At 55.7% G+C, this 26684-nt stretch overlaps 1 protein-coding gene across 2 annotated transcripts in view; it reads right to left on the bottom strand.

Annotated features, from left to right (window-relative positions):
- Positions 1–21517, bottom strand: part of TRPM2 (transient receptor potential cation channel subfamily M member 2) — a 43099-nt gene extending 21582 nt beyond the window's left edge. For both annotated transcript variants that reach the window (XM_068545804.1, XM_068545805.1), the window contains exons 1-12: positions 21344–21517; positions 20465–20553; positions 16018–16186; positions 14559–14739; positions 13824–13990; positions 12055–12235; positions 10955–11016; positions 9625–9825; positions 5305–5407; positions 3041–3162; positions 2476–2814; positions 254–391 (exon numbers count right to left, since the gene is read on the bottom strand). In XM_068545804.1, the coding sequence (XP_068401905.1) occupies positions 254–391; positions 2476–2814; positions 3041–3162; positions 5305–5407; positions 9625–9825; positions 10955–11016; positions 12055–12235; positions 13824–13990; positions 14559–14739; positions 16018–16186; positions 20465–20553; positions 21344–21517 (1926 nt within the window). The remainder of the gene's footprint in view (positions 1–253; positions 392–2475; positions 2815–3040; positions 3163–5304; positions 5408–9624; positions 9826–10954; positions 11017–12054; positions 12236–13823; positions 13991–14558; positions 14740–16017; positions 16187–20464; positions 20554–21343) is intronic.
- Between the last annotated feature and the right edge of the window lie 5167 nt (positions 21518–26684).

Genomic DNA, 26684 nt, shown 5'->3' with positions numbered 1-26684 from the left:
ACCACAGGAAGAGATTGTGTGGCACTCCTTTCTAAAAATTCTCTTCTTGCCTAGGGCCTAGGGCCAAGCTCTCTGTCCTCCAACCCTGGACACCCTGAGTTCCTTCTGGTGTTGTGGACACCCACTGCCCTCCCTGCATGGCCCTGTGCTACTCACCAACCCCTTGCGGTTGGTTCTCTGGCCAGGAGCCCCAGCGAGAGCCCTGTCAGTGGTCCACCCATAGCCATGCGTGCCAGGAAGCGGGTCTGGGTACCTGAGCCCAGATGATTTCTGCCAGCTCCCGGCGGTTCTGGATGATGGCCCAAATGAGAAGATCACGGACAGGGTCCACGGTGAAGGCAACGTGGCCTGATGAACGCTTGTACAGGGACCGGAGACTCACTCCCTGCACCTGGTGAGCAGTGGACAGTTAGAGCCCTCACCTAGGGCCCCACGAGCATCAGAACCCCGGGGCCTATTGAGGGTCCTGAGCTCAGCCCCACCGTCCCTGGAGGGTGAGCCCTGCAAACTGCATTTCCAACAACACCCAAATCTTTCTCATGCACACTGGGGTTTTTAAAGCACCACTCTGGAGATGTGAAGACACATCCAAAAGTGCAATACCCAGTTACCTCCCACACCAATATTTGTAGACCCTTGTTGCCAGCCAGGCACCCCAATGTTTCCTACTCTTATCTGATGACATCAAAGCCTTTTTCTATGAAGTAGAATTCTAACACAGAGTCTGTTAATAGATTCATGCTGTGAGCTCCTCAAGGGAGCCTACACCATGTCTCCTGCAGAGAAGGTCAGCAAGAAACACCAGACAGACAAAGCCATGTGTGAGTGGGAAGGCCCTGACCCCAGACACACTCAACCTACAGTGATATGAGAACCCAGGCTTCCTGGCCCATCAGTAAATAAACACATCCTCAGACAGTCTGGAAACAATTCCCAGAAGCAAAGAACACATTTCCCACATCACACACACAATTGCACTTTCTTTAAGTGATTTTAGAAATCACCTGAAGACTCATCTTTATAAAAAAAGAAAAATTAGTTCATCTTCTTAAATTACAGACATGGGTCTGCGTGAGCTTCCACTTGAGCACATTCCGACTGGACATCTTAAACACAGTGGAATCAAGAGAAGCAGAACTGTAAATATATAAAACCAAGCCACAACCACATCATTCTCAGGGGTCAGGAATAGCTCACACAGGACAATGGACAGATTTGCAAACCTGAAGGAAGTGGATAATTTTCTAGCAGGAAAAAAACAAAATCAAATATGATCTTAGAATAGACAGAAAACCTAAACATCGGGACCATCAGGAAAGAAAATGAGAAAGTTATCAGTTACTACCCAAAAAGGCACCGGGCCCTGATGGACTCCTCGGGGAGTCTGCCAAACTTGTAAGAAGCAGTGAACTCCAGCCACATAAACTGTTTCAGGGCAGAGAAGAAGAAAGGCTTCCCAATGTTTTTACAAAGCTAACATAAAATTGATCGCAGAACCTGACAAATATAACCCCTCCAAAATAAAACTACAATTAAAGACTTAAACATTCTGATGCAAAACCCTAAAAATATTGGGAATCCAACACCATATTAAATACATGTTACCCTGCAATCGAGTTGAGATTCAAGACAGGAATAAAAAAATAATAACGACCTATAATTCACCAAATTCATAGGTCAAAGAAGAGCAGTTCAACTCCTCAAAAGGCATCTGACAAAGATCGGCACTGAGGCTTCGTTTGTAAAAACTTAATAAGTCGGAAGAAGAGGCTCCCTCACATAAATACACATGCAGACGCCAGCGTTGTACTTAATGTTGAGAGGCTGCGGGATTCCCATCAAATAAGGGTGCAGACTAGAAAAGCCCCTGTCCTGTTGTTGCAACACACATGCATCTCACACAGATACGAGTGGAGCTGCTGACCTGGCTACACAGACACCGACTACACCTGCGAGCAGGGCTCGGGGTACAGGGCACAGGGGAGAGCATTTTCCCCACATAGCTTTTTGTACCGTTGGAGGTTTTCAGAATGGGAGAGTTATGGACTGAACTGTGTCCCCCAGATTTCATATGTTGAAGCCCCATCCCCTAATGTGACTGTATTTGGAGATGGGCTTTCAAGCATGTGATCAAGGTTAAATGAGGTCATGAGAGTGGGGTGCTAATCCAACAGGACCGGTGTTCTTTGCAGAAGAGGAAGCTATACCAGACACACTGAGGACAGGCTGTGTGAGGACAGGGTAAGAAGATGGTTGGTCCCCTGCAGGCCAGGAGGAGAGACCTCACCAGAAGCCCACCTGCCGACACATTGACCTTGACTCCAGCCTCCAGAGTGAGGAGAAAAAGACGCCTGTTGTGTAAGCCGCCCCGTCTGTGTTACGGCAGCCCAAGCTGACCTTCCCAGTGAAAATAAAAGCGCGTGTTTCAACGCGCCGAGGACGCAGCGGTGCGCGTGGCACACAGCCAGCACTCACGTTGAGCTTGATGTTGGGCACCGGGAGCAGGAGGCGCGGGCGGTCGCTGGAGCGGGGCCGGGGGTACAGCGGCTGCGTGGAGTCCCCCAGGAGCTCCCGCAGCACCTGGGCCACGTGGTGCATCTGCACGCGGGGGGCCGGGCGCTCGGGCTCCTCGGCCAGCACCTTGTGCAGCTTGTAGTGGAACAGGCAGGTGGGCTCCAGGTTCTCGTACAGGTAGAGCAGGGTGTCCCACGTGACGAACTCCTTCAGCCGCACCCCATTCTCCAGGAAGAGCTTCACGAACTCGGGCTTGTTGGCGATGAGGGCGGCCGTCATCATGGGGTACAGCTCTGAGGGCTGAGAGGGGGACGTGGGGGGCCGTGCATTTGGTCATCGCCCCACATAACCCTTATCTCAGTGCCCCCGAGACGGGGGTGCCGGCGTCTCCCGCCTCGGGAGGAGGAGACGTGCCAGCCGCCCTCACTGAGGGCAGAGCTGGGGTCTGGATGAGGCCACCTCAGGGCCTGCCCTTGTTCCGAGGCCCAGCAAGCCCCTCCCCAGGGCCTCCCCACCGCAGCCTCACCTTCCACTGACGCTCGTCCGTGAAGATCTCGCTCTGGGCGATGTCCACGCGGTTCCACGCCACTGCTAACTTCAGCTGGTGGTCCCAGTTCTCGTGGCCAAAGTGGTCGTGGCTCCGAGAGGCTGCAGGTAAAAGCACACGCGTCAGGGGCTTTGATCTGGGCCTCAAAGCCACTTCCCATCTAACAAAGTCAGAGAGGGAGGGGTGTGTCACCAACCCGTCTCCATCATTTTAATTGAATAGATAAGATGCTCGGTCACAAAATCACCGCCACCCCCCACCCTTCCCCTGCATGCACCTTTATAAAATCGCTTTTCCTTTCAGTGGTAGAATCAGAGAATCTCTGGGTTTCTGTCACCACTTCCACTCACCCCAGCCCTCCACTCTGTCCCCAGCTCCTGGTCAAGCCCCCACCCTAAGTTTAAACTAGACACGGGTCTCTGAAAGGCAGGCATTTCAGATTCATACTCAAAAGTTGGACCACAAAGGCCATCACATTTCCTTCCTTTGCCCTGTTTGCAAAACCACCACCTCACCCAGGTTCTCAGTGCAAGTATCTTGCCCAACTAGTTTCTGCTCTTGCTGGGTTAACATTTTAAAACATGGGTTGTTATTTGGGGAAAAAGAAAAAAGAACTTTGACCCTTACCTCACACCACACAGAAAAAGTAACCTGAGGCAGATCATAAACCTAAATATAAAAGCTGTGACTATAGAGCTTCCACAATGAAACAGACGAAAATATTTGCAACGGTGGGAAAGGAAAAGATTTCTTGGGATGCAAAGAACATGAATCATAAAGAAAAAAATTAGTAAACTAAAATGTGTTAAAATATAAGCTTTCTGCTCTCCAAAGACACCTCGAAGGACATATAAAAGCAGACCATGAGGGGCTTCCCTGGTGGCACAGTGGTTAAGAATCCGCCTGCCAATGCAGGGGACACGGGTTCGAGCCCTGGTCTGGGAAGACCCCACATGCCGCGGTGCAACTAAGCCCATGCGCCACAACTACTGAGCCTGCGCTCTAGAGTTCGTGAGCCACAACTACCGAGCCCGTGTGCCGCAACTACTGAAGCCGGCATGCCTAGAGCCCATGCTCCACAACAAGAGAAGCCACCGCAATGAGAAGCCCGTGCACCGCGAGGAAGAGTAGGCCCCGCTTGCCGCAACTAGAGAAAGCCCGCGTGCAGCAACAAAAACCTAACGCAGCCAAAAATAATAAAATAAATAAATTTATTAAAAAAAAAAAAAGCAGACCATGAACCAAGAGAAAATATGCCCAACACATATATCCATCACAGGATTTGTATGAGAATATATCAAGAACTCATACACCTTAAAAATAAGAAGACAAATAACCAAATAAACACAGACAAAAGATCTGACAGACATTTCACCAAGATGAAATACAAATGGCTAAGAAGCCCACGGAGACGCAAATCCAAACCACACGGAGATCTCCCTTCATAGCCACCAGGAGGGCTACAGCTTCAAAGGCTGACAGTACCAAGTGTTGGCGAGGATGCAGAACAGCCCAGACCCGCATCCATGGCGTGTGGATGAATGCACAGAAATAAAGTGAAAGCCGATCCTCTGCTACGACAGCCTCCTGCTCTGCCATCAGGGCTGGCCTGGGGCTGGTGTCCCTCCAGGGTGAGGGGCTGTTCAGCGCAGAGCAAAGGCTTCTGGGCACCAGGGATGTCTCAGCCATGTCAACACTGGCGGGAAGGACAGGGAAGCACTGGCTTCCCTCCCCCACAAGAAGTGGGAGAAGAGGGAAGAGTGAAGTGTGGGCCCGGGGAGAACGGGCTGGAGGGCAGAGGTGAGACTAAGGAACAGAAGTCGGTCAAGAGCCCTATTGGTCATGAGGACCCCTGCGTTTGGACTCTGCCCTGCGCTGGGGGCAGAGGACTTAAACATGAGACAGACCGTGGGGAGACAGGAGCAGACTTCCAAGGTTCTTTCTTTCTATGCTAGAATTTTATGAGAAACCATGATGACCACTAAGGGGTAAATCAGTGCAGGCTGCACTCAGATTTCAGGGAAGAAGGTAAGTTGAGAAAGGAGCCTGTACCCCAACATTGGTGGTGGGCACACAGCTGCCCAGTGGGAGCATGAGGTAGGCCTGGCGAGGTCCACCACCACCTGCCCTCTGACCAGCGCATCCGCCCACGGGTGGCATTTCTGGCTCCTCTAGGCTAGGACTCCGGGTCCTGAACCCTCACCTGGCTCCTCCCCCTTGTCCCCACTTTGCCTGGCCCTCACCCTTCAACAAGGCCTGCAGGATGGCCACATCCACGTCCTGCTGGCCATCCTTGCCTTCCCGGAAGACAGTGAGCAGCTGCCGCCTCCGGACAATGTCTTGGATCTGCAAAAGACAGTCCCCACGTGAGGTGCCTCTTGCCTCCTCAAAGGCCACCCACAGAACCAAGGCCCTGGACACGGAGCCAGAGCCCCAGGCAGGAGTCCTAACTGCTTGTGTAGTCAGGGCCACCCCCTCGCCACCCCCCCCCCCACACTCCAGACGGTGAAGATGAAAGATGCATGAGGACCAAACACACGGTGCTTGCGAGTGGCCTGTGGGGTGGGAAACACAGCCCAAGTGTAAAGAATCTTCACCTCACTGATCGGTCACTGATCAACACTCAGTACCACTTAACTGAAGACTTCTCCCCAGGTCCTCCTGCCTGGGGGAGGACCTACCCACCTACCTGTCTGTCCATCCATCCATCCACTCATTCATCCAATCATCTACCTACCTACCTAGCTATCCATCAGTCTGTGTGTGTATGCATGTATGTATGTAGGTATGTGTGTGTATGTATCTATGTACCTATCTGTTCACCCTACCCACTTGTCTACCTACTTACCTACCCTACCTACCTACCTACCCTTCTATATATCTACCTACCCACTCTATGTATCTATTTAGCTAGTCACCCCACCTACCTATTTATCTATCTACCTACTTATCTATACACCTAGCTACCTACCTTCCAATCTATCTATCTATTATCTATCTATCTATTATCTATTATCTATCTATTATCTATTATCTATTTATTATCTATTATCTATTATCTATCTATTATCTATTATCTATCTATCTATTATCTATTATCTATCTATTATCTATTATCTATCTATTATCTATTATCTATCTATCTATTATCTATTATCTATCTATTATCTATTATCTATTATCTATCTATTATCTATTATCTATCTATCTATTATCTATTATCTATCTATCTATTATCTATCTATCTATCTATCATCTATTGCCTATCACCTGTCTATCTAGTTATCACCTATCTATCGTATCTATCATCTCTCAGCTGCCGTGTCTGCCACCAGCAGCTGCCCCGCCTTGAACCCTTCACCCTGAGACCGGGGGGAGCCATCTACTAGTTCCCCACACCCCCAAAGCTTCAGGCTCCTCCCCCAGCTCCCGGCCGCCCCGCCTGCCTTCCCACCTCCTCTCGCAGCCTGGCCGTGCAGCTCCTGCCTCTGTACAGACCGCTCCCACCTAGAGGGCCCCTTGCACACCCCACCTCCACCTCTAAGACCCCAACCTCCCTAACCCCTCGGGGTCCAGCTTTCATGTCAACTCCAAAATACCCCGGGTCTCCCTCCCCAGCCCCAATCCCATCTTCCAGCTGAAGTCACTCCAGGATTTAACCCGGCCTTTGATTCACAGGATGAAGTAGCTACTGTGTGTACGTGCCGACCAACCACTTAGCACTCTCCCAGGTGACCTTGCTTCATCCTCTGAGTTTAAGTACCAATTACTCCTATTTTGCAGGTAAGAAAACGGGATTGCTGAGAGGGGGCCAGCAACCCCTCTGACCCCAGCTATGTGGTGCTGGCGGGCTGGCAGTGAGACCCCCATGGCGGATGTCCATATCCGCCAAGGGCCACACCCGAGTACCCGCCATGGGGCAGACCAGCCCCGAGGTCTGTGGAGTGAATCAGTGATGGCGGCTCTGGGGGTCCTCTCCCCACTGAACGAGAACCACCACTGAGGGTGACCCCCTGGCTTGAGACTGGTGTGTATGAAACACCACTTTCAGGCCTCTACTTGGCAAGGGATTGAAAACACAGGCCCCTTTAAACCTTGGCAGGTTAGACCCACTTCTGAGAATTGCCTGAATAATTTACAGACTAACTGAGGAAAGGCCACAGGGCCGGCCAGCCAATCCCCACCATCTCCACTGGCAGCTGAGCTGACGCCAACAGCAAAAACAATCTCACGGAACATTGGCTTCTAAGGAGGTCCTCTGATGCCACAATAAGACAGACAAGGGCAGGGTCACCGTGCCACCCACAAAAACTGCCCGGCTCCCTCGGAGCAGGCCCGCTGCCCTCCCCCTCCCCAGCCCCCATCCGGGGTCCCAGCCCTCCCCGTGGTCTTTGGCTGGTGGGCACAGACCGTCCACATGGCCTGAAATGGGACGCGGTGGGAGCTAAGCTGCTCCACAGACTTGCCCTGAAAAGCACGTCAAGCACTTAAAACTGAATTTCCATGAGTTTTTACAGCCTGGCTTTTGCATCCACGGAGCTGGATGAAAGTCACAGACCCTGACTGCTTTGTCAGCCCCAACTTGTTGGGGAAACCGAAGGTCAGAGAGGCACTGACTGCCCCCATCCCACAAAGAATCCTGCCAGGAAATAGAGGTCAGGCGACCTCGGGGCGGGTGAGCCCCTGCCCCCGGGGCTCAGAGTGCGGCCGGACAGCGGGGTCGGCAGGACCACAGGGGCCGCGGGTGCGGGGGTTCTCCGCCGGCCAAAGGCTTCGTGGGTGCTCAGGGCTCAGCCAGCGCTCTCCTTCACACCTACCCCCCTTGGAGGCTGGGGCCATGGCCATGGGTTAGGGTCCCTCTGCAGAGCTCACCGGGGCCCCCGAAATCTGGACTGGGGAGATGGCCAATTCTGAGGCCCATTCCAAATGCCCCAGATCACCCAACTGAGCCAAACAGCCTCAGAGTATGTGAGAGAGAAATTCCTTCTTTTCAGGGCCTGGAGAGACTTCCGTATGCACATTCCTGTGTTATTTCTCCCCCTGGGTCCACCAAGGACCCCGTCTATAAGGGATGCTAGCAAAGTCTACACCCGTCTGTAACCAGTGTTATCTCCCACTGTAGCTACGAAAGAGCAAATACCAATGCACTTTAACACAACAATACTGAAATGCAGGGCAACTATGGTCCTGGGCTATAACAGCCATGGTCTCCCGGGGTCAGGAGAGGGGCCCAAACCAGAGCTCTTGGGGCTGGGAGCACCCACGAGGCTCACGGCTCAGGAGTTGAGGGGATGGGCAGAAAGCGAGGCCCCAGAGCCCCCAGCCCACCCCACAACCAGAGCAGCTCACTTTCACCCAGTTCACACGGTGGTGTTCCAGAAAATCTGTGGAATCCGGTGGGCTAGTTAGAAAATGTCACACTTAAAAAAAACAAAAGAAAGAAAAAAGACAATGAAGAGACCAGGCTAATGGTTTGGATTCCGGCACAGAAAAAGGCCAGTAGTAGATCAACATGACATCCGAACAGCCTGAGTTTGGTCAACAGGGATGAAGCAGAGCTCACTGCTAGGTTCTGATAAATGCACGAGGCTTATGTAGGACGTTGACAGCAGCAGAGTTGGGGGAAGGGTAGACAGACACCCTCCACCACCTGTGCTGCCGGCCCACAAATCTAAAATTATTACAAAACAAAGACAGAGAGAGGGCAGGCAGGCACACGGAGTACAGCTGAGGCCACCCTTCCAGCGGTCTGTCTCCGGACTTGTCGCCGCAGGGTCACGTGTGCCCTGCTCAGCACCCAACTCCCCGTGCTCCCACTCAGTACCTCCTGCCCACAGGGCAGAAAGGGTGCCCGTTCGGGGCGTAACTAGCTCCCTCCCGGGTCTCAAGTCTCCAAACCCCCTGGCGATGGGGGGGGGGGGGTCTCCCAGAACACTGGCCCCAGGATGGGCCCGGGCCACCGATGCCTCTATCTAAAGGTGCACGTGAAGCAGCCCCCAGGTCACCACACGCCTCCCGGAACCACGCGTGGGCCCCCATCTGGCGCGTCTGCCCGCCTTGTCGACCCCAGAAGGTCTCCATTAATCTCCCCGGTGGCGTTGAGCTCACCAGGCCTGGAGGCTGGGCCGGACCCTGCCACCCCCTGCCGTCACCGGGCAGCGCCCCTGTGCCGGAATCTGGGCTCCCCACCCCTCTGCCGCCCCCAGGGCCTCAGCACCAGCCTCCTGCCCACCCAGGGCAGCAGGGGCCTCTTCCCGGGACGGCCGTGCCTCGTGGCCTGCGGTACCGGCCCAGGCCCGGAGTTCTGCAGGCGAGAGGCTGAGCACGTCCTCCCTTGAGGACAGCCTGCTGCCTCAGCCGAGGGCTTCCCACCTGCCCTGGGCCCACTGCCTTCCGGGCTCACAGCCCCCCACCTTCTGCAGATCACTCCCGTGCCCGCCCCAGGCCCGCTGGGGTCTCCGTGTCTGGTTTTGGCGTGTCCTGGCTCCGCTCACCAGGCTGACGGCGTCTAACTTACTGGCTGCAGGCCCACACCTGGTGACTCATGCGCCCGTGTGCCTCACCTTTTTGGTCCACTCCACAATCCTGCTCTCGGTGAAGGTCTCGAACATCTCCTGGAAGAACAGGCCCAGCTTCTGCTGAATCAGGGAGATGGTGATCTCGGAGATGGGCAGGCTGGCCACCTGGGCAATGACGTCAGCCACTCGTCCCGAACCCTCCACGATCACACATGGGGTGCCGTTGGTGATGGCATTGTAGATGGTCTGCAACACAGGGGCTGACCGTGAGCCCGGGACCTGACTCCTCACCCGCACGGACACCTTCTAATACAGAGATGCTCAAACAGTGTTGACGTCTGGCTATTGCGAAGTTTACAGAAGACATTTGCTTGGCAGCATGCCACTGCTCAGAGGGGAGAGTGGCTAATCCTGATGTACGTGGGATACACACCCGACACACCACCTCCTTCAGGCCTCTCACTCAACACCACTGTCACGAAAGGTTTGGATGTTTCCACCCTTTGATGTGTGGACACGGGCACCATCTCCAGAAGGAGGGGGCACTGCCAGAGTTCCGCCCCCTCGTTAACCAGGACATCGAGGGAGACCCCCGGAGACCCAGGGTGAGAGCAACCTGAGGAAGGGGTTCTACCCCAGCAGGAAGGACGCCCTGCTCTGGGCCTGAGGAAGCCGTCTGGGCGATGCTGCGGGAGAGCCAGGGTGGGAGTGGGGACCAGACGCATCCCGTCCTCCCAGGGACCCCAGGATCCTGTGTTGACCTCCTGCGGTTACTAAACGTAAACAGACACTTTCGATGATCCCATAAACAGAACGTCATGCTCTTGCCCCAAATCTGCAGGCTGTAATGTCGTCGTGTGTTACTACAGCAGAGGTCAAGTTGGCCCGCGTTCCACGAGGGAGGCCCACCCCACGGCAGAGAGTGGGTTCTGAACAAAGGTCCACGGCAGCTTGTCAAAGCCACTGAGGGTCCTGCTTTACATCTAGCTGCTGGTCCCACGGGGCTGAGGGGGAGCCGAGGGCTGTACTTTCAGAACCCCGCCCGGGAGTCTGGGTGCAGAGCTGCAGAAACCCCCCATGGGCTGCCCGGGGGTCCTGGAGGGGGGGGCATGGGCTCCACCCTTGCCCCAGTCCCCTCTGGAGCCCCTCTTTCTTCTGTGCAGGTCAAGCCCCAGGGCCAAAGCCAGAGCACCCCTCCTGAGGCAGGTCCACTCAGGGGGCTCCGACCCCCCAACCCAGCGGACAGGATCCCTGTCCCCTCTTGCTGATGACCCCCCTGGGGGGCTGGTGACAGCACTTGGGGCAGTCGTCCCACCCGCAGCAGGACTTGACCCCCAAGAGCCCACCCCTACCACCCACCCTGGCCGGGACTCACGTGCAGTGTGCCGGGTCCCCCCTCCAGCACCACGCAGACGATGGGGATTTTGATGGCCACGCCTAGGACGAAGCACAGAGCCCAGTTTAGGACCGTGGCCCCCCCCCACCACCACCGCCAGCTGCAGCCTAACCGAGTGCACTCCTGTCCCTTTCTGAGGTGGAGGGAAGGCGAGGGCTGTAGACCATCCTCAGCACCCAGGGCTCCCCCAGCTGGTCTGCTCTGCCTGGCTGGCCACTGCAACCAGCCTGTTTTTCCCTGCAGCCCTTTTGTGGCGCCTCAAATCTGGGCAGGGCTGGGGACACGTCAAGCCAGTGGGCACCATGCATGGTGCGGGAGTACGGCGTCGCAAGTCCGTCCTCTGGCCAGCCAGCCCCACCCTCAGCCTTTCAACCAGCCTGGCAACCAGGAGGGCTTGTGAAGATTCTAGAAACATCTTTCCCTGGGGAGCAAACATTCTTTCCAAGAGCCCACATGGTCTCGCCGTCCCCAAACACTCACACGCCCCGAACACTCCCACCCAGCTTCTCTTGGTCAAAACAGGTTCTCCAGGTGTGGTCCCCAGGCCAGCAGCATCCGTGTCCCCTGGGGACTCGGAGATGCAAGTCCTCACTCCCCGGACCTGTGAATCAGAGACCCTGGGGGTGAACCCACACTCTGGGGACCCCTGACGTGCAATGAAGCTTGAAAACCTCGGCTCAAAGGTGTCCAACCAACCTGCAAATCGTGTGCAAAATCCTGTGTATTTGACCTCCCAACACCCCAGAATCCATCCCATCCCACCCACAAGGGAAGAGATGTCAAGGTCCAAGCTTTGACTACTGCACGCTCTGATTTCTGAACTGAGACGTGTTTGTGATGTAAAGTGACCGTAGGATGCTGTGACCTCAGTGCCTGCCTGAACTTTCCTTCTGCTGGTTAAAAGGGATGCGAGAAGATGAACCCCTGAGCAAGTGTACAGACATCCAAGTGTGTTCGGACCACGCCCCTTCAGCGTCCCACCTGCCGAATGTCCTGGTCACGGCCAGCGGAGCCCCAGACACCTGGACCAGCCCGCTCCCCTCTCCCACCGAGCACCCTGGAAAGCGTGCCTCGCTCACCTCCCCTTTCCTTGGTCTGCTCCGATATGAACTTCTCTAGCTTCGTCCTCAGGGGGATCTCGACGCCGTAGCGGCCGTGGGTCCCGTCGTCCACAAGGACGAAGTGGGAGTGGTTGCTGTCCAGACAGGTCAGGTGCCCCTGGCCGTCCTCGTCCATGACGTACTCAGCTGGGAAGCCGCCCTGGGGACGGGGAGGAGGAGGGCACGGACAGACGGAAAGCTCTACATCTTTCCCACCGAGAACAGGAGCTCCGTCAGGCTGGATAAGTGACCCCACCCCCCAAGATATCAGGCTCTAATGCCTGGAACCTGTGAATGTGCCCTCGTTTGGAGAAGGGTCTTTGCAGACGTGATGAAGCTAAGGATCTCAGCACGGGAAGATTAACCTGGATCATCTGGGTGGGTCCCAACTGCCACGACAGGTGTCCTTAGAAGCGGATGCAGAGGAAGAGGAGGGGGCCATGTGACCAAGAGGCAGAGACCGGAGCGACGCGGCCACAAGCCAAGGAAAGCAGCAGCCAGCAGCAGCTGGAAGAGTCAGGGAATAGCTTCTCCCCCACAGCCTCTGGAGGGAGCCTGGCCCTGCCGACGTCCCGAGTTTGCCCGGGTGGTACTGGTCTTGGAGTTCTGGTGCCCAGAAACGTCAGAGAGTACATTTCTGTTGGTTTCAGCCACCAGCTCTGTGGTCATTTGTCCCAGCAGCCCCAGGACCCAGATCCAGGAGGGGTGGCTGCCGGACCCATGCACACGGCCCCTGGTGTCCACAGAGGATGGCAGGCGGTATCGCAGGAAGTCTTCTGAACTCGAAATGGTGAGAAAAGTGCAGAGTGATCTTGGAAGTCAGCCAGTCTCCCGTGGCCTCAGATTTCCACTCCATATAACAAGCATTCAAGACAGAACCGGTCCCGTGCACTAAGCACGTCTGTGACGCTGACGCAAAAGGACAAGGGCCGAGGGGCAGACTGGCCTGATGACAAGAGTCTGTGACGGACGCAAGGAATCACCTTCCAGAGGATGCTCTCCCCAGGAAGTGAAGGCACGCCGCCACCAGCCGGGAAGGGCAAGGGCTCGTTCATAAATCACCCCTCGAGGGGCTGTTATAATAACGTCTCCTCAGCAAGTCAAGGAGACTTGTCTTTGGGGCCAGTGTTTCCCCCAAACTTTCCTGACTCCGTGAATTAGGTGGACATGTGCTCATTATGTCACATCTACTGTCCTCCAAAATCTTACTGAAGGAATCAAATGATCTTTTCCACTCACATCCCCACATTTAAGCAATTGCTTCTCAGGGCTGCACCCAGGTGGACAGACGCAGGAAGGCTCTGTCTTCAGTAGGGGAACCAGAGTGTTGTCGATCCTTGGGCTAGAAGGCCAGGCCCTGGGATCTGACAACCCAGGTGCTCACTGGCTGTGTGCTCCCGGCCAAGCTACCGCCTTCTGCAAAGTCCATTTCTCATCAGGGAGGCGTCAGGAGGAGCCCCCGACCAGTGGCGGCTCCAGCGACTCTTGTGTGGACCCATCCCGTGATCTCAGCGGAGGAAACCAGAGTCCAACCAAGGTAGCTACTCGCCTGGGGTCACCAGGGTCCACGGCGTGGGGGCTTGAGCCCGGGTCTCCTGTGCCCCCGTCCAGCCACTCCCCTCCACACTGCATTTACCCTGCTGCCCAGGTGGTGGCCTGTCCGCTGAGCACCCGCTAAGGTCCTACAGCCCCCTCGGCCTCCCCACTGCGCCCCGCCCCCGCCCACCCCGCAGCAGCCGCCAGCTCACCGCAGGGTAGATCAGGCTCTCCCGGTTATGCAAGGTGCCCCACGTGGCGATTCCGATGGTGACCACCTCCCCTTCATTGTAGCTGCTGCTCAGGCTGAAGTCCCGCACCGCCTCGCCCACCTGCTTCATCACGCCCGTGTGGGACCCCCCGGTGATAATCCAGGCCCCTGGGAAGGAACAGAGGGCCCTGCCACGCACACGCCCGACGCCTGCGCCCTGTGCGTCTCCGGGGCTCACTGCCCCACACCTGCAGCCCCTCTACCTCAAACTGGGGCCTCAGGGAAGCCCCGCCACGATCACGCCCTCCTGCAGCAGCTGGGAGCCGCGGTTCCCCACGTTGCTCAGGAGGGGGCGGGGACAGGAACAGGACCCCCGTCGCTGACCGCAGGCCTTGCCCTCTCTCCCCACCTCCCCGCTGCCTCTCTCTGTCCTGCTCTCGGGAGCACGGCATCTCAGAACTGCCTCTGAATGTGTCTATTTCAAAGCATCACTAGTGGAGAGCCAACCAGAGCTGCATCTGCCGCCATGCGCAAGTCAAGCACAGCAGCAGACAGGGCGGGGTGAGTCCGACCGGACACACCCACCCCTGGCCCAGGCCTGGCCTCGGTGACCCCCGAGGGCCAGCCAGTCCCAAGGCCCCGACTTGGCCTCCCAGGGACCCTCCGTCCCGCCCATCACTCCCAGGCCTGACCCCTCCTGTGGCCGGGGCCCTGGTCCCTCCACCCCCGGTGCTACCTGTGGTCTGGGCCACCTTGACCAGGCCTCTTCGGAAGACGCTCTTCAGCCTGGGCTTCATGTTGAAGTCCTTGGCCCCGCCCGTCACGGAGATGAGGAGGTTGGGGGCGTCCAGGCCCCAGTGCTGGGTCATGAGGTGGTAAATCAGGCTGGAGGGTGTGTCCTGGGACAGGCGGACGTACTGCGGGGAGGTCAGAAGACCCCAGAGCGCCAGTGAGCGGCCTCCCCAGCCCCAGAGCCCAGCCGTCCTGCACTAGCAGTGCCTGAGAGCCCCAGCTGGGCGGGGGGATGCTCGCACCCGGGGCCAGACCCAGCGAGTAAAGGGGCCGCGCCCGAGCAGGACACTGCTTGAGGGAAGGGGGAGGCAGGGGCAGGGAAGGGAGGCCACCCAGAGGAGACCAGCCGCTGGCCTCTGTTCTGGGAGCACCCCAGCCTGAGCCCCATGCCCAATTCCAGGCCACGCCCGCCATCGCCTCCTCAGGGTTTGACCGGCCGCTGCCCGCCTGCCCTGCCCCCATGCTGCAGAAGACCGCCTCCTCCCTCCCCGCTCCCACCAATGCTCCGCAGAGGACGCCCCCTCTCAGATTAAGCCAGCTGCGTCTGGAGGGGCCTGGCATCACACTGACACTGGCTCACGAGGGGCAGGGCTTGGGGACGGTGCTGAGGCAGGTGGCTCTGTGGCCGGTGCCCACCCCAGACCGACCCTCCTTGTTCAGCCTCTTTGGCCAAGTGGGCAGCGTCTCAGCGACTCAGAGTCGTCGAGGGGAAAGGTCACACCCGGCTAACAAGAAGCTCAAGGTCCCAGAACCCCAGCACAGAAATAAGTGGCTACACCAGACCCTCCAGGACAGTGCGGCCCAAGAGCTGCCACGGAATCCTCTGGAAGGCTGGTTAGAACCAGGGTGGCTGGGCCTCTGATTCAGCAGGTCTGGGGTGGGGTCCAAAAATCTGCTTGGAGACGCTGCTGGTCCAGAGATCACTCTGAATCTGCAGCACCTGGGAGCCCAGCGGGGCCTGGCCCTCCGGCTGCTGCCGCCCCCCTGCCCCCGTGCTCCCGGGCAGGCCTGGGACCCCGCCCCCCCGCTGGCAGGACTCTCGCCTCTGCTCCTGGGACTCACCGCATCCTCGAGGTCCTCCCCGCTGCCCTCCCTCCCCCACCCCCGCCCACCTGTGGCCCGTGTACTCTTCCCACTCCCTCCTGGCAGTGACAAAAGCCATCCAGGCCACCCTGCCCACACCCTGCAGAGCGCCAGCAGCGGCCCTGCCTGCTCCCTGAGGGCACCGCGTGTCTCCCGTTTGCCATACGAGCCCCACCCACTCCGCCCTCAGCGCTGGGCAGGTGGGCTCCGCCCTGGGTTTCCGCCAGCCTCCCACTCCCACCCTAGGGAGTCCCAGCCACCTCGGTCACCCACAGTGGGCTCTGGTCCACAGTAAGAGCAACGGAGTCATGGAAACCAACCTTTCCCACCTTCTGGCCCAAGCCCGTGAAGACGATGTCACCAAAGGCGTCTGTTGGCATCTCCTGGACGTGCTTTTTCGGGTCCCACTCCTTGCCCTGGAATGCGTGGGGCCTGGTGGCCTCCTCCAAGTGCTGTTCACGCGTGTAGCCGCATTCACACACCACCTTCCTGCAAAGGCCACTCGGTCACCAGGGGTGACCAGCGCCTGCCCCCGCCCCACTGCGGGGGTCAGAGGAGGCCCAGAGGGGTCAGGACTGGCAGCCCACCAGGGCGAACGAGGTGCCCCAGCCAAGAGCCGGTGGAGACACATAATCGTCAAACTTCTAAAAACTAAAGACAAAGACAAAAATCTTGAAAGTCGGAAATGACACCTTACCCATTAGGAGAAAATAATTCCAACAACTGACTTTGAATCAGAACCAGAAAAAAGTGCCAGAAAGAAGTGACACGACATTTTTCAAAAGACAAAAACTACCGACACAGAATTCTACATCCAGCAAAAATATCCTTCACGTATGAAGGGGACGTCAAGACATTCTCAGATGAAAGAAAACTAGGGAATTTGTCACCAACAGAACTACCCCAAAAAGGTTGGCTAGAGAAGGTTCCCTAAACAGAAACAAAATGATAGAAGAAGGAATTTTGGAATATTAAAAAGGAAGAATGAACAATGGAAAGAGTAAAAGTATGGGTGAATATAGCACATTTTCCTCCTCTTGAATTTTCTGAAGTATGGTTGATGGTTGAAGAAAAATTGCACCATGATCTAACATAATTCTCAGTGCATGTGGACGAAATTTTGTAGATAATTATATTATAAACGGGGAAGGGCAAAGTGTTGTAAAAGGTGGGACTGTTTCTACACTTCATTCAACCTGGTAAATGTCAACACCAGGAGACTCTGATGAGTTTTGGATACATCAGTAGGTAAGTAGATGTCAGTAACATGCGATGAGTTGTGGATATATAATGTAATACCTGGAACAACCACTTAAAAAAAAAAGCTATGCAAAGAGATACGGTCAAAAACAGCATAGATAAATCAAAATGGAACTCTAAGAATTATTCAGGTAACCCACAGAAAGGCAGGAAAAGAAAAACAGAGAGAAATGTAAACAAGAAAATACAGTGGCAGACTTAAGTCCTAATATATCAATAATCACATTAACTGTAACATTCTAAATACACTGATCAAAAAAAACAGAGACTGGCAGAGTGAGTAAAAAAAATAATAAGACCCAATATTTGCTGTCCACAAAAGCCTCACTACAAATATTGTGATGGCGGCCACTCTGCTCCTTGGCAGCAAACAGGAGGCAACTACCAACACACACAACTCAAATGGATGTCAAAGGCATTCTGCTGAGTGAAAAAGCCAATCTCAACAAATCACACTGTGTATGGCTCCATTTATATGACATTATGGAAAGGAAGCAGTTATAGGGATGAAGAGCAGATAAGTGGTTGCCAGGGGTTACAGATGGTGGGTTAGAGGAGGTGACCGTGTAACCACTGATGGAACCATGGGATCTACCGGTAGTATCTTTGCAATTTCCTATAAATATATAGTTATTTCAAAATAAAAAGGTTTAAAAAGCACAGAGTGCAGGCTCCAAGCAGAAACTTCTGGACACAGGGCTAGCAGGATACACGTGGTCCCCCCAAAGAGACCGCCCTGCTACCTCTTTTCAACTGTCACCTCTTGCCTTCTTTGTCTTCGTGGGTTGAAATCGTTTTACTCCTTTACGGCTATTCTTTGGGGTTGCAGGAGAGAGAGAAGACAGCAACTGTGTTCTTTACAGCTTGTTTAATCGGAAATCTACACATTTTTTTAGAGTCCTGCTTTTGCTAGTAACAAGTGACCTAGAAGACTAGATATAGGTGAGACCAAACCAAAAAAGTCCAAAAGCAGGTGAAACCTGAGCCGATGACATGGGGGAAACACGACTGGACTCAGAGAGAGAAAACAAGTTTCCCTGCTGCTTACGGAGTGTTTGTCCTTAGGGGCTTCTGACTCTCAACTTCTCAATCGTTAAATGGGGAAAATAATACGTTGTCTGACCTCGAGCTTTCAAAACTTGTGAGGGTCAAATGAGGTTCTAGATGGGAAATAATTTATAAAATTCGTGCAGGTTAACTAGCCATGCAGAGGACCAAGGACGGGTGAAGAGGGCCACGGCCCACCCTGTACCCCAGTCTCCTGGGCTCACTTGGGTGCCCTTTCTCCACCCACAAGGCACGTCCCTGGCTACCCCTGGTTCCACTACTCAGGCCGGGGCCCCCAGGGCTGGGAGCACAGGGCCAGCCATGAGGAACTCCCAGCACGCCCTGCACACCTTCCTCGACGACCCCTAGGGACTCAAGTCACTCGCAGACTCGCAGGGCTCTCTCCGAGCACCTCGCGTAAGCTCCTCCATTTACGGAGGAGAGAGCTGGGTCCGAGGCGGGGAAGAGGGTCGTCAGGACGAGGACCCCTTTTATGATGATCTGGAACCAGACGTGCATGATCACCGACGGTGACGCTGTTTCTGGGGTCCTGGGATGTGCCCAGGGTGTTATCACAAAAAGTGCCCCGTCTGGGAGTTCACGCTCCAGCTTGGCCCGAGGCTACCCAAAACTTTCTCATAGGTTCTAACAGTTAGCCTAGAACAGACCCTTTCCCTCCTCTCTTTAAGCATCCCCCCTGGTGGGATTAGATCTTAAGTCAATGTGGCATTCCCAAACCAGACACAAAGCAGGAAACTGCACTGAGACCGCTGACCCAGAAATTGAATAATCAGAGAATTTCCTCCTGCACTCGTGGCCTACGTGGGCATAAGTGGGGCACCCCCGCCAGCCCCTCGGGACAAATGAGGAAGGAGCCGCCACAGGGAGTTACACACACTCAGAGCAACGTCTGAGTGACAGCCCGCTCCACCTGCCACCACCGTAGCTGCTCCTCGCGTGGATCCTGATACCGAGAAAGGTGCTTCTGGAAGTTTCAGAGCCAAACGCATCCTGAGCGTCATTTCTTCAAAGCGGGATGGAGACACTGAATGAGGAGGGAGCCCCATTTCCGTCTCAAACTGTACCCCAAGCCTCACTGACTCCTGTGGACGTTTCTGCGCTGGCTCAGAATTCAGAGGAAATGATGGGGCAGAGGCTTGACGGATGGTCAAGCCCCCGAACCCCTACCAACCAGACCCAGGTTCTGCAGTAACCGTCTTCAAAGTGCTTTGGAACCAGTGATTCCCGTATGGAAAGCTTGGGTATAACGAGTCGCCTCTGAGGCTATTTTTTTTTTTTTTTTTTTTTACTTTGTTTATTTATTTATTTTTGGCTGTGTTGGGTCTTCGTTTCTCTGCGAGGGCTTTCTCTAGTTGTGGCAAGCGGGGGCCACTCTTCATCGCGGTGCGCGGGCCTCTCACCATCGCGGCCCCTCCCGTTGCGGGGCACAGGCTCCAGACGCGCAGGCTCAGTAATTTTGGCTCACGGGCCCAGCTGCTCCGCGGCATGTGGGATCTTCCCAGACCAGGGCTCGAACCCGTGTCCCCTGCATCGGCAGGCAGATTCTCAACCACTGCGCCACCAGGGAAGCCCTGAGGCTATTTTTATAAACCTATTTTTACAAACTAGAACTGGAGACCTCAGTGCAAAGCACTCTCTACATATTGTCAGGATAATCGGTGTGAACTTGAACTCTGATTACCACCAAGTACATTAGAGGTTGCCAGCCTTGAGGCCGTCATCTGGAGCACGGTGGCCACTTTCTCTGACACGAGGGTCCGCCCCTACCACTACCCGGGGAGAGAGGAGGGCTCTCGTCTGAAAGGGAGCCAAGCTGGAGCATAAATTCCCAAACGGGGCACTTTTTGTGATAACACCCTGGGCACATCCCAGGGCCCCAGAAACAGCATCCCCGTCGGTGATCGTGCACGGCTGGTTCCAGATCGTCATCCTCTTCTATCATCCCCGCAGAGGACGCCCTTCCTCCCTGCACTGTTCGCAGCCTGAGCCGGGTGCTGACCATCACCGTCCAGCAGGGAAGTAATAAAGTAACTCAGACACGGTCAGAGCTCGGAGAGGACCACAGAGCCACACGATCGCAGCGCCGTCGGCAACTGGCATAAAAGAGAGACACGGAGTGTAGTGGGGGAGAGAGGTGACATCCCAGGGCGCGGTCAGGGAGGGCTCCACGGCAGAGGCAGTGTCCCCGGGTGACACAGGAGTGGAAGTAAGAAAGAGCGAGGCCCGTTTGTGGCACAGCGCAGGCGAGGGTGTGTCTGGAGGGGAAACGCAAACACGAATCAACCCTGTTTGTGGGGTACGTGGAAACACCCCGAGCATCCCAGGCCGGTACAGACACAGGGACTGTCCCCCACTGAGGCCCCCCGGTCGGCCCTGCTCTGATCAGCCATTCCACGTGGGAACAGGGAAGGGGCCGTAAACACAGAACAAGCCACTCACCCAGCATCGGACAGTTTGGAGCTTTCCACAAAGTACACGCATTCTTTCTTCTTGATATTCTCAGGAATCCATGAACTAAGGTTTCCTTGCTGAGGGTAAAAAGGGCACTTTGAGATCCTCAGACAGTCAAATCAACACTCTTCCGAAGACCACATCCCACGCCTCGCTCAGACCCGCCTGTGCGCCCCGGCACACGTCAGGGGTCTTTCTTCAGAGATGGGAGACCGAGCCCTCCCCATCACCTGCTGGAGGCCCCTCGGGAGCAGATCGGGGAGGGCAGAGTGAGCCTGAGGAATCGCTTCGTCCTGGGCCCCGGGGAATGTTCACGGCCCGTTACAGTTTATAGGTCGATGTTGCCTAGAAACTGGGAAGCACTGTGCTTCCAGGTTGTGCCCTTCCTCAGGAACAGCGCGATGTGGTGCAAAGGCGGCCAGTGAGCGTCAGGATACCTGCCTATGTCCCGCGGGGCTGCGGGCTGAGACGTGAGACACCCTGCTCCCACCCGACCAGGGCCTGTGACATTCAAGTGTCTCCAACACAGGCCTGCCGGGGCTTTCCGTGAAGCCAGCCCAGGACTTGGCGGGTGCCCGGGACCTTCCCTGTCGGGAGAGGACGTGCAGTCACCGCGCAGTGATGTGGGTGGAGGGCTTTCTGTGAGGGCGGCCCGGGACCCTAGTGCCTACCCAGCACTTTCCCAAGCGCACCAAGGACAGGAACAGCCCCCGGGCACAGACCCAGCCACCCAGCACTCTCTCCAAGTCCCCTCCGCTAAAGGGCCTTTCTGGGCTGGAGCCCCCAGCTCAGCCGGGTCTCTGCCCTCCCTGGGTGTTCACTGTACCCCACCAGGACCCTGGCAGACCCGGCGACCCCCGGACCTACCTTTTCACAGTTGCCGAAGGGGTACTGCGACCTCCTGCTCCTGCAGAGGCTGCTGTTGCTTTGCCGGAGGTTGGGGACCATGCCCAGGTCAGCCACCCTCCTGGGCTGCACCCCGAAGCCGTCCTCCTGCCTGGAGCCGGCTCCATCCCGACGCCTCAGCGTCGCCAGCTCCATCCTGACAGCCCCGCTTCGGCTCCGCAGCACGGGCTCTGTCCTGCTCCCTCAGAATGGGCTTTTCTCCAGCCTGCAAGGCTGAGGGGCCTGGAAGTGAGGTAGGAGGTAGATGCGACCCAGGCTGAGTAGCTGGAGCTTATCAGTCTGAGCAGTTAGACATTTCAAGGAAAAGTTAATGGCAGGAGCAGAGGGGAGCTAAGCTCTGATGGAGTAAAAAGATAAGATGACCATGTTTTTCATTCTTGAGATCAAGATGACCTCCCCCACTGCACATGCACAGAAAAGTTCCTCAGGGGTCAGAAAGGGAGGGGGCATTAGCCCCTAATATGTCCTGTCAACCTCCCAGAGACCCTCGTGCTGGAAGCCATCTTGGCTAGAAGATGCGCGCACGCACGCAGGGAAGGGCCCTGAGTCAGACCGGATATGGGAACAAAGCAAGATGATTGTCCAGAGGAAAACAAAGACCTGGAAAACGGCCCCCATATAAGTGATCTAAGCCACCCCATTGCACGTGACTCTCTGAGCCCACCCATGTGTCTATCTGCAGGTATTCTGTTCTTAATAAACTCTTTACTTGCCTCACTACTTTCTGTCTCTTTGCTGATTTCTTTCTTCAAAGCAGACAGGAACCAGAGTTCTGACCCTAGCCACTAGTCCCTGGTGGTCTGGCAGTTAGGATTCGGCACACTCACCACCTTGGCCCAGGTTCAATTCCCAGTCAAGGAACTGAGATCCCACTTCAAGCTGCCACACCCCACGGCCACCCGAGGTCAGAAGCAGGCCACGGGGGCTGCTGCAGTGGATCGGGGGAAATGAGTCAGATGTGTCCTCGTGCAGGGCCCCATCTGCTCGCCGGTCTGTACATTTTCCTGGCTGCCCAAGCTCTAGCCCCATCGGGCCCTGGGCAGTCTGGAGGCACATGCGCATCCCCGGGGCCCAGCCACCCACTCATAACCTCAGGTCACTGTGAAGGGCCAGAGAAAGAGCGCCACCCCCCCCCCACCACTCCTTGTGTGCCTGCTGGTGCCCAGGAGCCCCCAGACCAGGGGGGAAGCCACCCGGTCATCATACGTGGTGCTCACGCTGGGGTCTCATCCTCCTGTTTCCACACATGGTTCACTTCCCGTTTTTTTTTTTTTTTTTGGTTGTGCAAGGTCTTAGTTGCGGCTCGCTGACTCCTTAGTTTCAGCATGCGTGTGGGATCTAGTTCCCTGACCAGGGATCGAACCCGGGCCCCCTGCATTGGTGGGAGTGCAGAGTCTTAACCACTGCGCCACCAGGGAAGTCCCATGGTCCACTTCTTTTGTTTTCCAAAAAGGAAAAAAGCCCCCACTGCCCACAGAGCTGGTTTCAGGGAGTGGCACAGCTCTGCCCTCCATGGCACAGATCCTCCAAATAGAACAGATCTCATTTCCTCAAACCCTTTGCTCCAGCTCCGACCTGGTCTCCATCACTGAGACCTCCGTAAGCAGCCCGATCATTTCCCTCAGCTCACAAACAGGAAAAACGAATGTGTGTGAACCCCACAGGCCCTCCCTGGAGCCATGGTGCCCATGATGATATCCCATGATGTCACCCCATATCACCCCAAGGTGTCATCCAGGGAGGCACCCCCCACCCAGCTGCTCCAAGGGTGTGAACGGGGGCCATCTGGGGCAGAGAGCAGGTCACAAGGTCTCCCTCCGTCTCCCGCCCTGAAGCCCTTTCTGGCCATATCACCTTCCCCCACACATCGTGGTCACTGATGGACGGTCCTTTCTCTGCCCGTTGTTGGGGCCCAGTGTAGGTGGCCCCAAAATATGCCTCAAAGGCATATTGATTATTTTGAATTAGAGTTCCTTAAGAAACGACCAATGCAAGAGGGACACTCTGACCCTCCTTTCTGTCTCCCTGAGAGCAGGAAATGTCTCTCGTGTGAAAGGTGCAGTCCCTGCACCTGGAGGTCGAAGGACACTCTTATCATCAAAGATGGGGGATTCAGGGCCAAGAAGCCTGTATAAACCAATCTCATGACCTCTCTCATTGACTAACGCCCAAACTCTGCTTAGATCCTTCACTCGTTGGGCACCCAAAACCTGAGTTTCTTTGTCCTGTCAATTCTTTACAAATTTATACTAAAAAGTATAAAAGCTGCCTGCTTTGGCCACTTCTTAGGTCCCATTTCTATGAATTAAAATTAGTTTCTTTCTCTCCTGCTAATCTGTCTTGTGTAAATTTTACTGTTAGTCCAGCCACGAGAACCCTAGAGGGGCAGCGGAGGGAGTTTCCCCTCCCTAACACCCTTCATCCAACGTCAACATGCGGTCACTGTGCTCTGGGGAGGGGCGGGGACTTGTCGGGGAGTGAGGCACCCGTCCAGCCCTCATCTGGACCCCCTGGCCCTCCTGGTCCACCCTCTTCGGGGTCCCTCAGCTCCACACTGGGCACTTGGGGTTCAGCCACCCAGTCGCTGGCGTGCAGGGCTCAGGCCACCCTCACCTCTGCATTCTCATTCCCTCCTCCAGGCAGCTCCCGTCCCCCTTGTTCCTGGGGCAGGGTCACTCCCAGAGGCGCCCACACCTGCTCAGAAGAAGGAGCCAAACCTCCCTCACATGAAAGCACCGGGATAACACAGAACATTGGTACCAGGAGTAGGGGCTGCTGGTACAAACACCTGCAAATGGAAAAGCAGCTTTGGAACCGAGCAATGTGCAGAACGGAAGAGTTCGGAGGGGTGCTAGAAGAAGCCTCCATCGCTGCGGACAGACAGAGCAAGTTTGGTGAGGGGAGCTCAGAGGAGAGGAGAGCTGGAGAGAGGGCCTCAGCCTCCTTAAAGAAGCCTGAGTGGTCACGAGCAGGTGTTGGTAGAAAGTGGATGGTAAAGGCCATTCTGACGAGGTCTCAGACGAAAACGAGGACCATGTTATTGGAAACCGGAGGAAAGGGGATCGTGTTATAAAGAGTTGGAAACCGGAGGAAAGGGGATCGTGTTATAAAGAGGCAAAGAGCTTGGCTGAACTGCTCCTCTCCTGGTGTTTTGTGGAAGACAGAACTTGTAAGTGATGAAACCGGAAATTCGGCTGAGGAAGCATCGAGGCAAAGTGTTGAAAGTACAGCTAAGGCTTCTCTTGAATGCTTATAGCAAATTGTGAGGAGAGAGAAATGACCTAAAGATGGACTTCTAATCAAAAAGGATTCAGAGTTTAGAGAGTTGGGAGATTCTCAGCCTATAGACAAGGAAAGGAATGAGAAAGCTTGTTCAGGACGGAAGATGCAGGGTGTGGCCAGGTTTGCTAAGGATGTAGGTGGGCTGCTTGTTTTCATCTAGCTGGGGAGACTGGTCAGCCATCTCAACAGAAGCCAGGACCCACGTCCACAACAATGGAAGATTGACCCCAAGGCATTTTGGAGCTCACGGGGCTGCCCTCCCAGCACAGGCCCAGAGTGGGAGGGCATGAGGGGCAGAATGATCTCAAAGGGGGGCCCAGCTGCCCTGTACCCCTCCTATCCTGGACTCCTCAGCAGGAGTGTGGCCCCAGCCAGTCTGGTGTGGCAGCGCCTGCAAGATGCTGTCTCTGCCGATGGGAAGCGTGCACAGCCCTGGGGGTAGCGTGGCTACCTGCCCCCGGATTTGAAGGATGGAGGTGCCCAGAGCCCAGGGCACGCGCCCCGGCAGAGGGCTGCCTCGAGGGCAGTGTGTGGGGCAGGGCAGCCCCAGACCGGTGGAGCCCCTGGCCTGTGATTCCGGGCCAGGAGCGTGCACAGTGGACGGTGCCCAGCAAAGCAGAGGGGCAGGAGCACCCCGCAGTGGGCCTCAAGGCTTTAGACCTGCTCAGGACCCTGTCACCCTGCCTTTTTCCCCAATCTCTCCCTTTTGGAATGGGAATGTCCTCCCTACGCCTGTCCGTCCACTGTGTTTTGGAAGCACACAGCTTGTTGTAAGCATGCAGGACCCTATGGTGCCTTCCGGGGGCAGGCCCTTTCCCCACATCCTCTGCTGTACATTTCCTGCATTGTTTCACATCTGTGAAACCACCCACCCCCTCCCCCACCAAACGGAAGATGTTAACTACTTGACTGTGAGCATGTAGCCCGCAGACCCACTGGAGCCTGAGCACTGATAATGTGAGCCCCTGTGACCCCGCCCGTTACCTCATCATCAGCCAATCAGAGAACTGTGCACGAGCTGATCACAGACCCTGTGACTCCCCCCATCACTTGGCCTTTAACAATGCTTTGCTGAAGGCCATTGGGGAGTTTGGGGTTTTGGGAGGCACAAGCCACCCATCTCCTTGCTCAGCCCTGCAATAAACCTTTCTCTGCTCCAGACTCCGACGTTTCAGTTTGTTTTGGCCTCACTGTGCGTCCGTCGGACACACGAACTTGCACTGGGTAACATTGTCTGGTTTCCCAGGTTCACAGCCGGAGAGGACTCTGCCTCGGGGTGAATCTACCTCAAGTCCTCCCACACCTGACTTAGGTAGTATTTAGAGGAGACTTTGGACTCAGACTTTGGAGTGGACGCCGGAATGAGTTAAGATTTGGGGCCTGTTGGGATGCAGTGAATGTATTTTGCATGTGGGAAGGACATGAATTTTGGGGGCCAGAATGCTATGGTCTGACTGTGTTCCCCTAAAATTCCTATGTTGAAACCGCCCCCCCGAAATGCGGTGGTATTTGGAGATGGGGCATTTGAGTGGTGGTTAGGTCAGGAGGGTGGAGCCCTCGTGAATGGGATCAGGGTACTTATAAAAGAGACCCCCGAGAGCTCCCTGCAACCCAAAGGGGGCCCTCACCAACCCTGCGGGCACCTTGATCTTGGCCTTCCAGCCTCCAGAACTGTGAGGAATAAATGTCTGCTGTTTATAAACCACCGAACGTGGAATTGTGTTATAGTGGCCTGGACGGACTGAGACACGGCAGTGAGCAGCGCTGGCTCTGCAGCCCCTCCAGGGCTTCCTGGCACAGCACTCATGGTGGAGGGGGCCTTATACCTGTGTGGCCCTTACAGCGCCATCTGCAGTCCTATATAGCAGCTCACCTGGCCTCACGACCAGCTTCTCAGGGAAGCAGATGAGTAGGAAGTGTTCCAGGTGACCAAAGAGGAAAATGAGGCTCTGAAAAGCGCACAGCCGGGCAGCTAGTCTGTAAGGGGACCTGGGCTAGAGGCAGCTCCCGCCCCCCTCTC

Source organism: Eschrichtius robustus, chromosome 6 (genome assembly GCF_028021215.1).
Source record: "Eschrichtius robustus isolate mEscRob2 chromosome 6, mEscRob2.pri, whole genome shotgun sequence".
In the NCBI taxonomy this organism is placed as follows: Eukaryota; Metazoa; Chordata; class Mammalia; order Artiodactyla; family Eschrichtiidae; genus Eschrichtius; species Eschrichtius robustus.
This window is presented reverse-complemented; position numbering and strand designations above follow the sequence as displayed.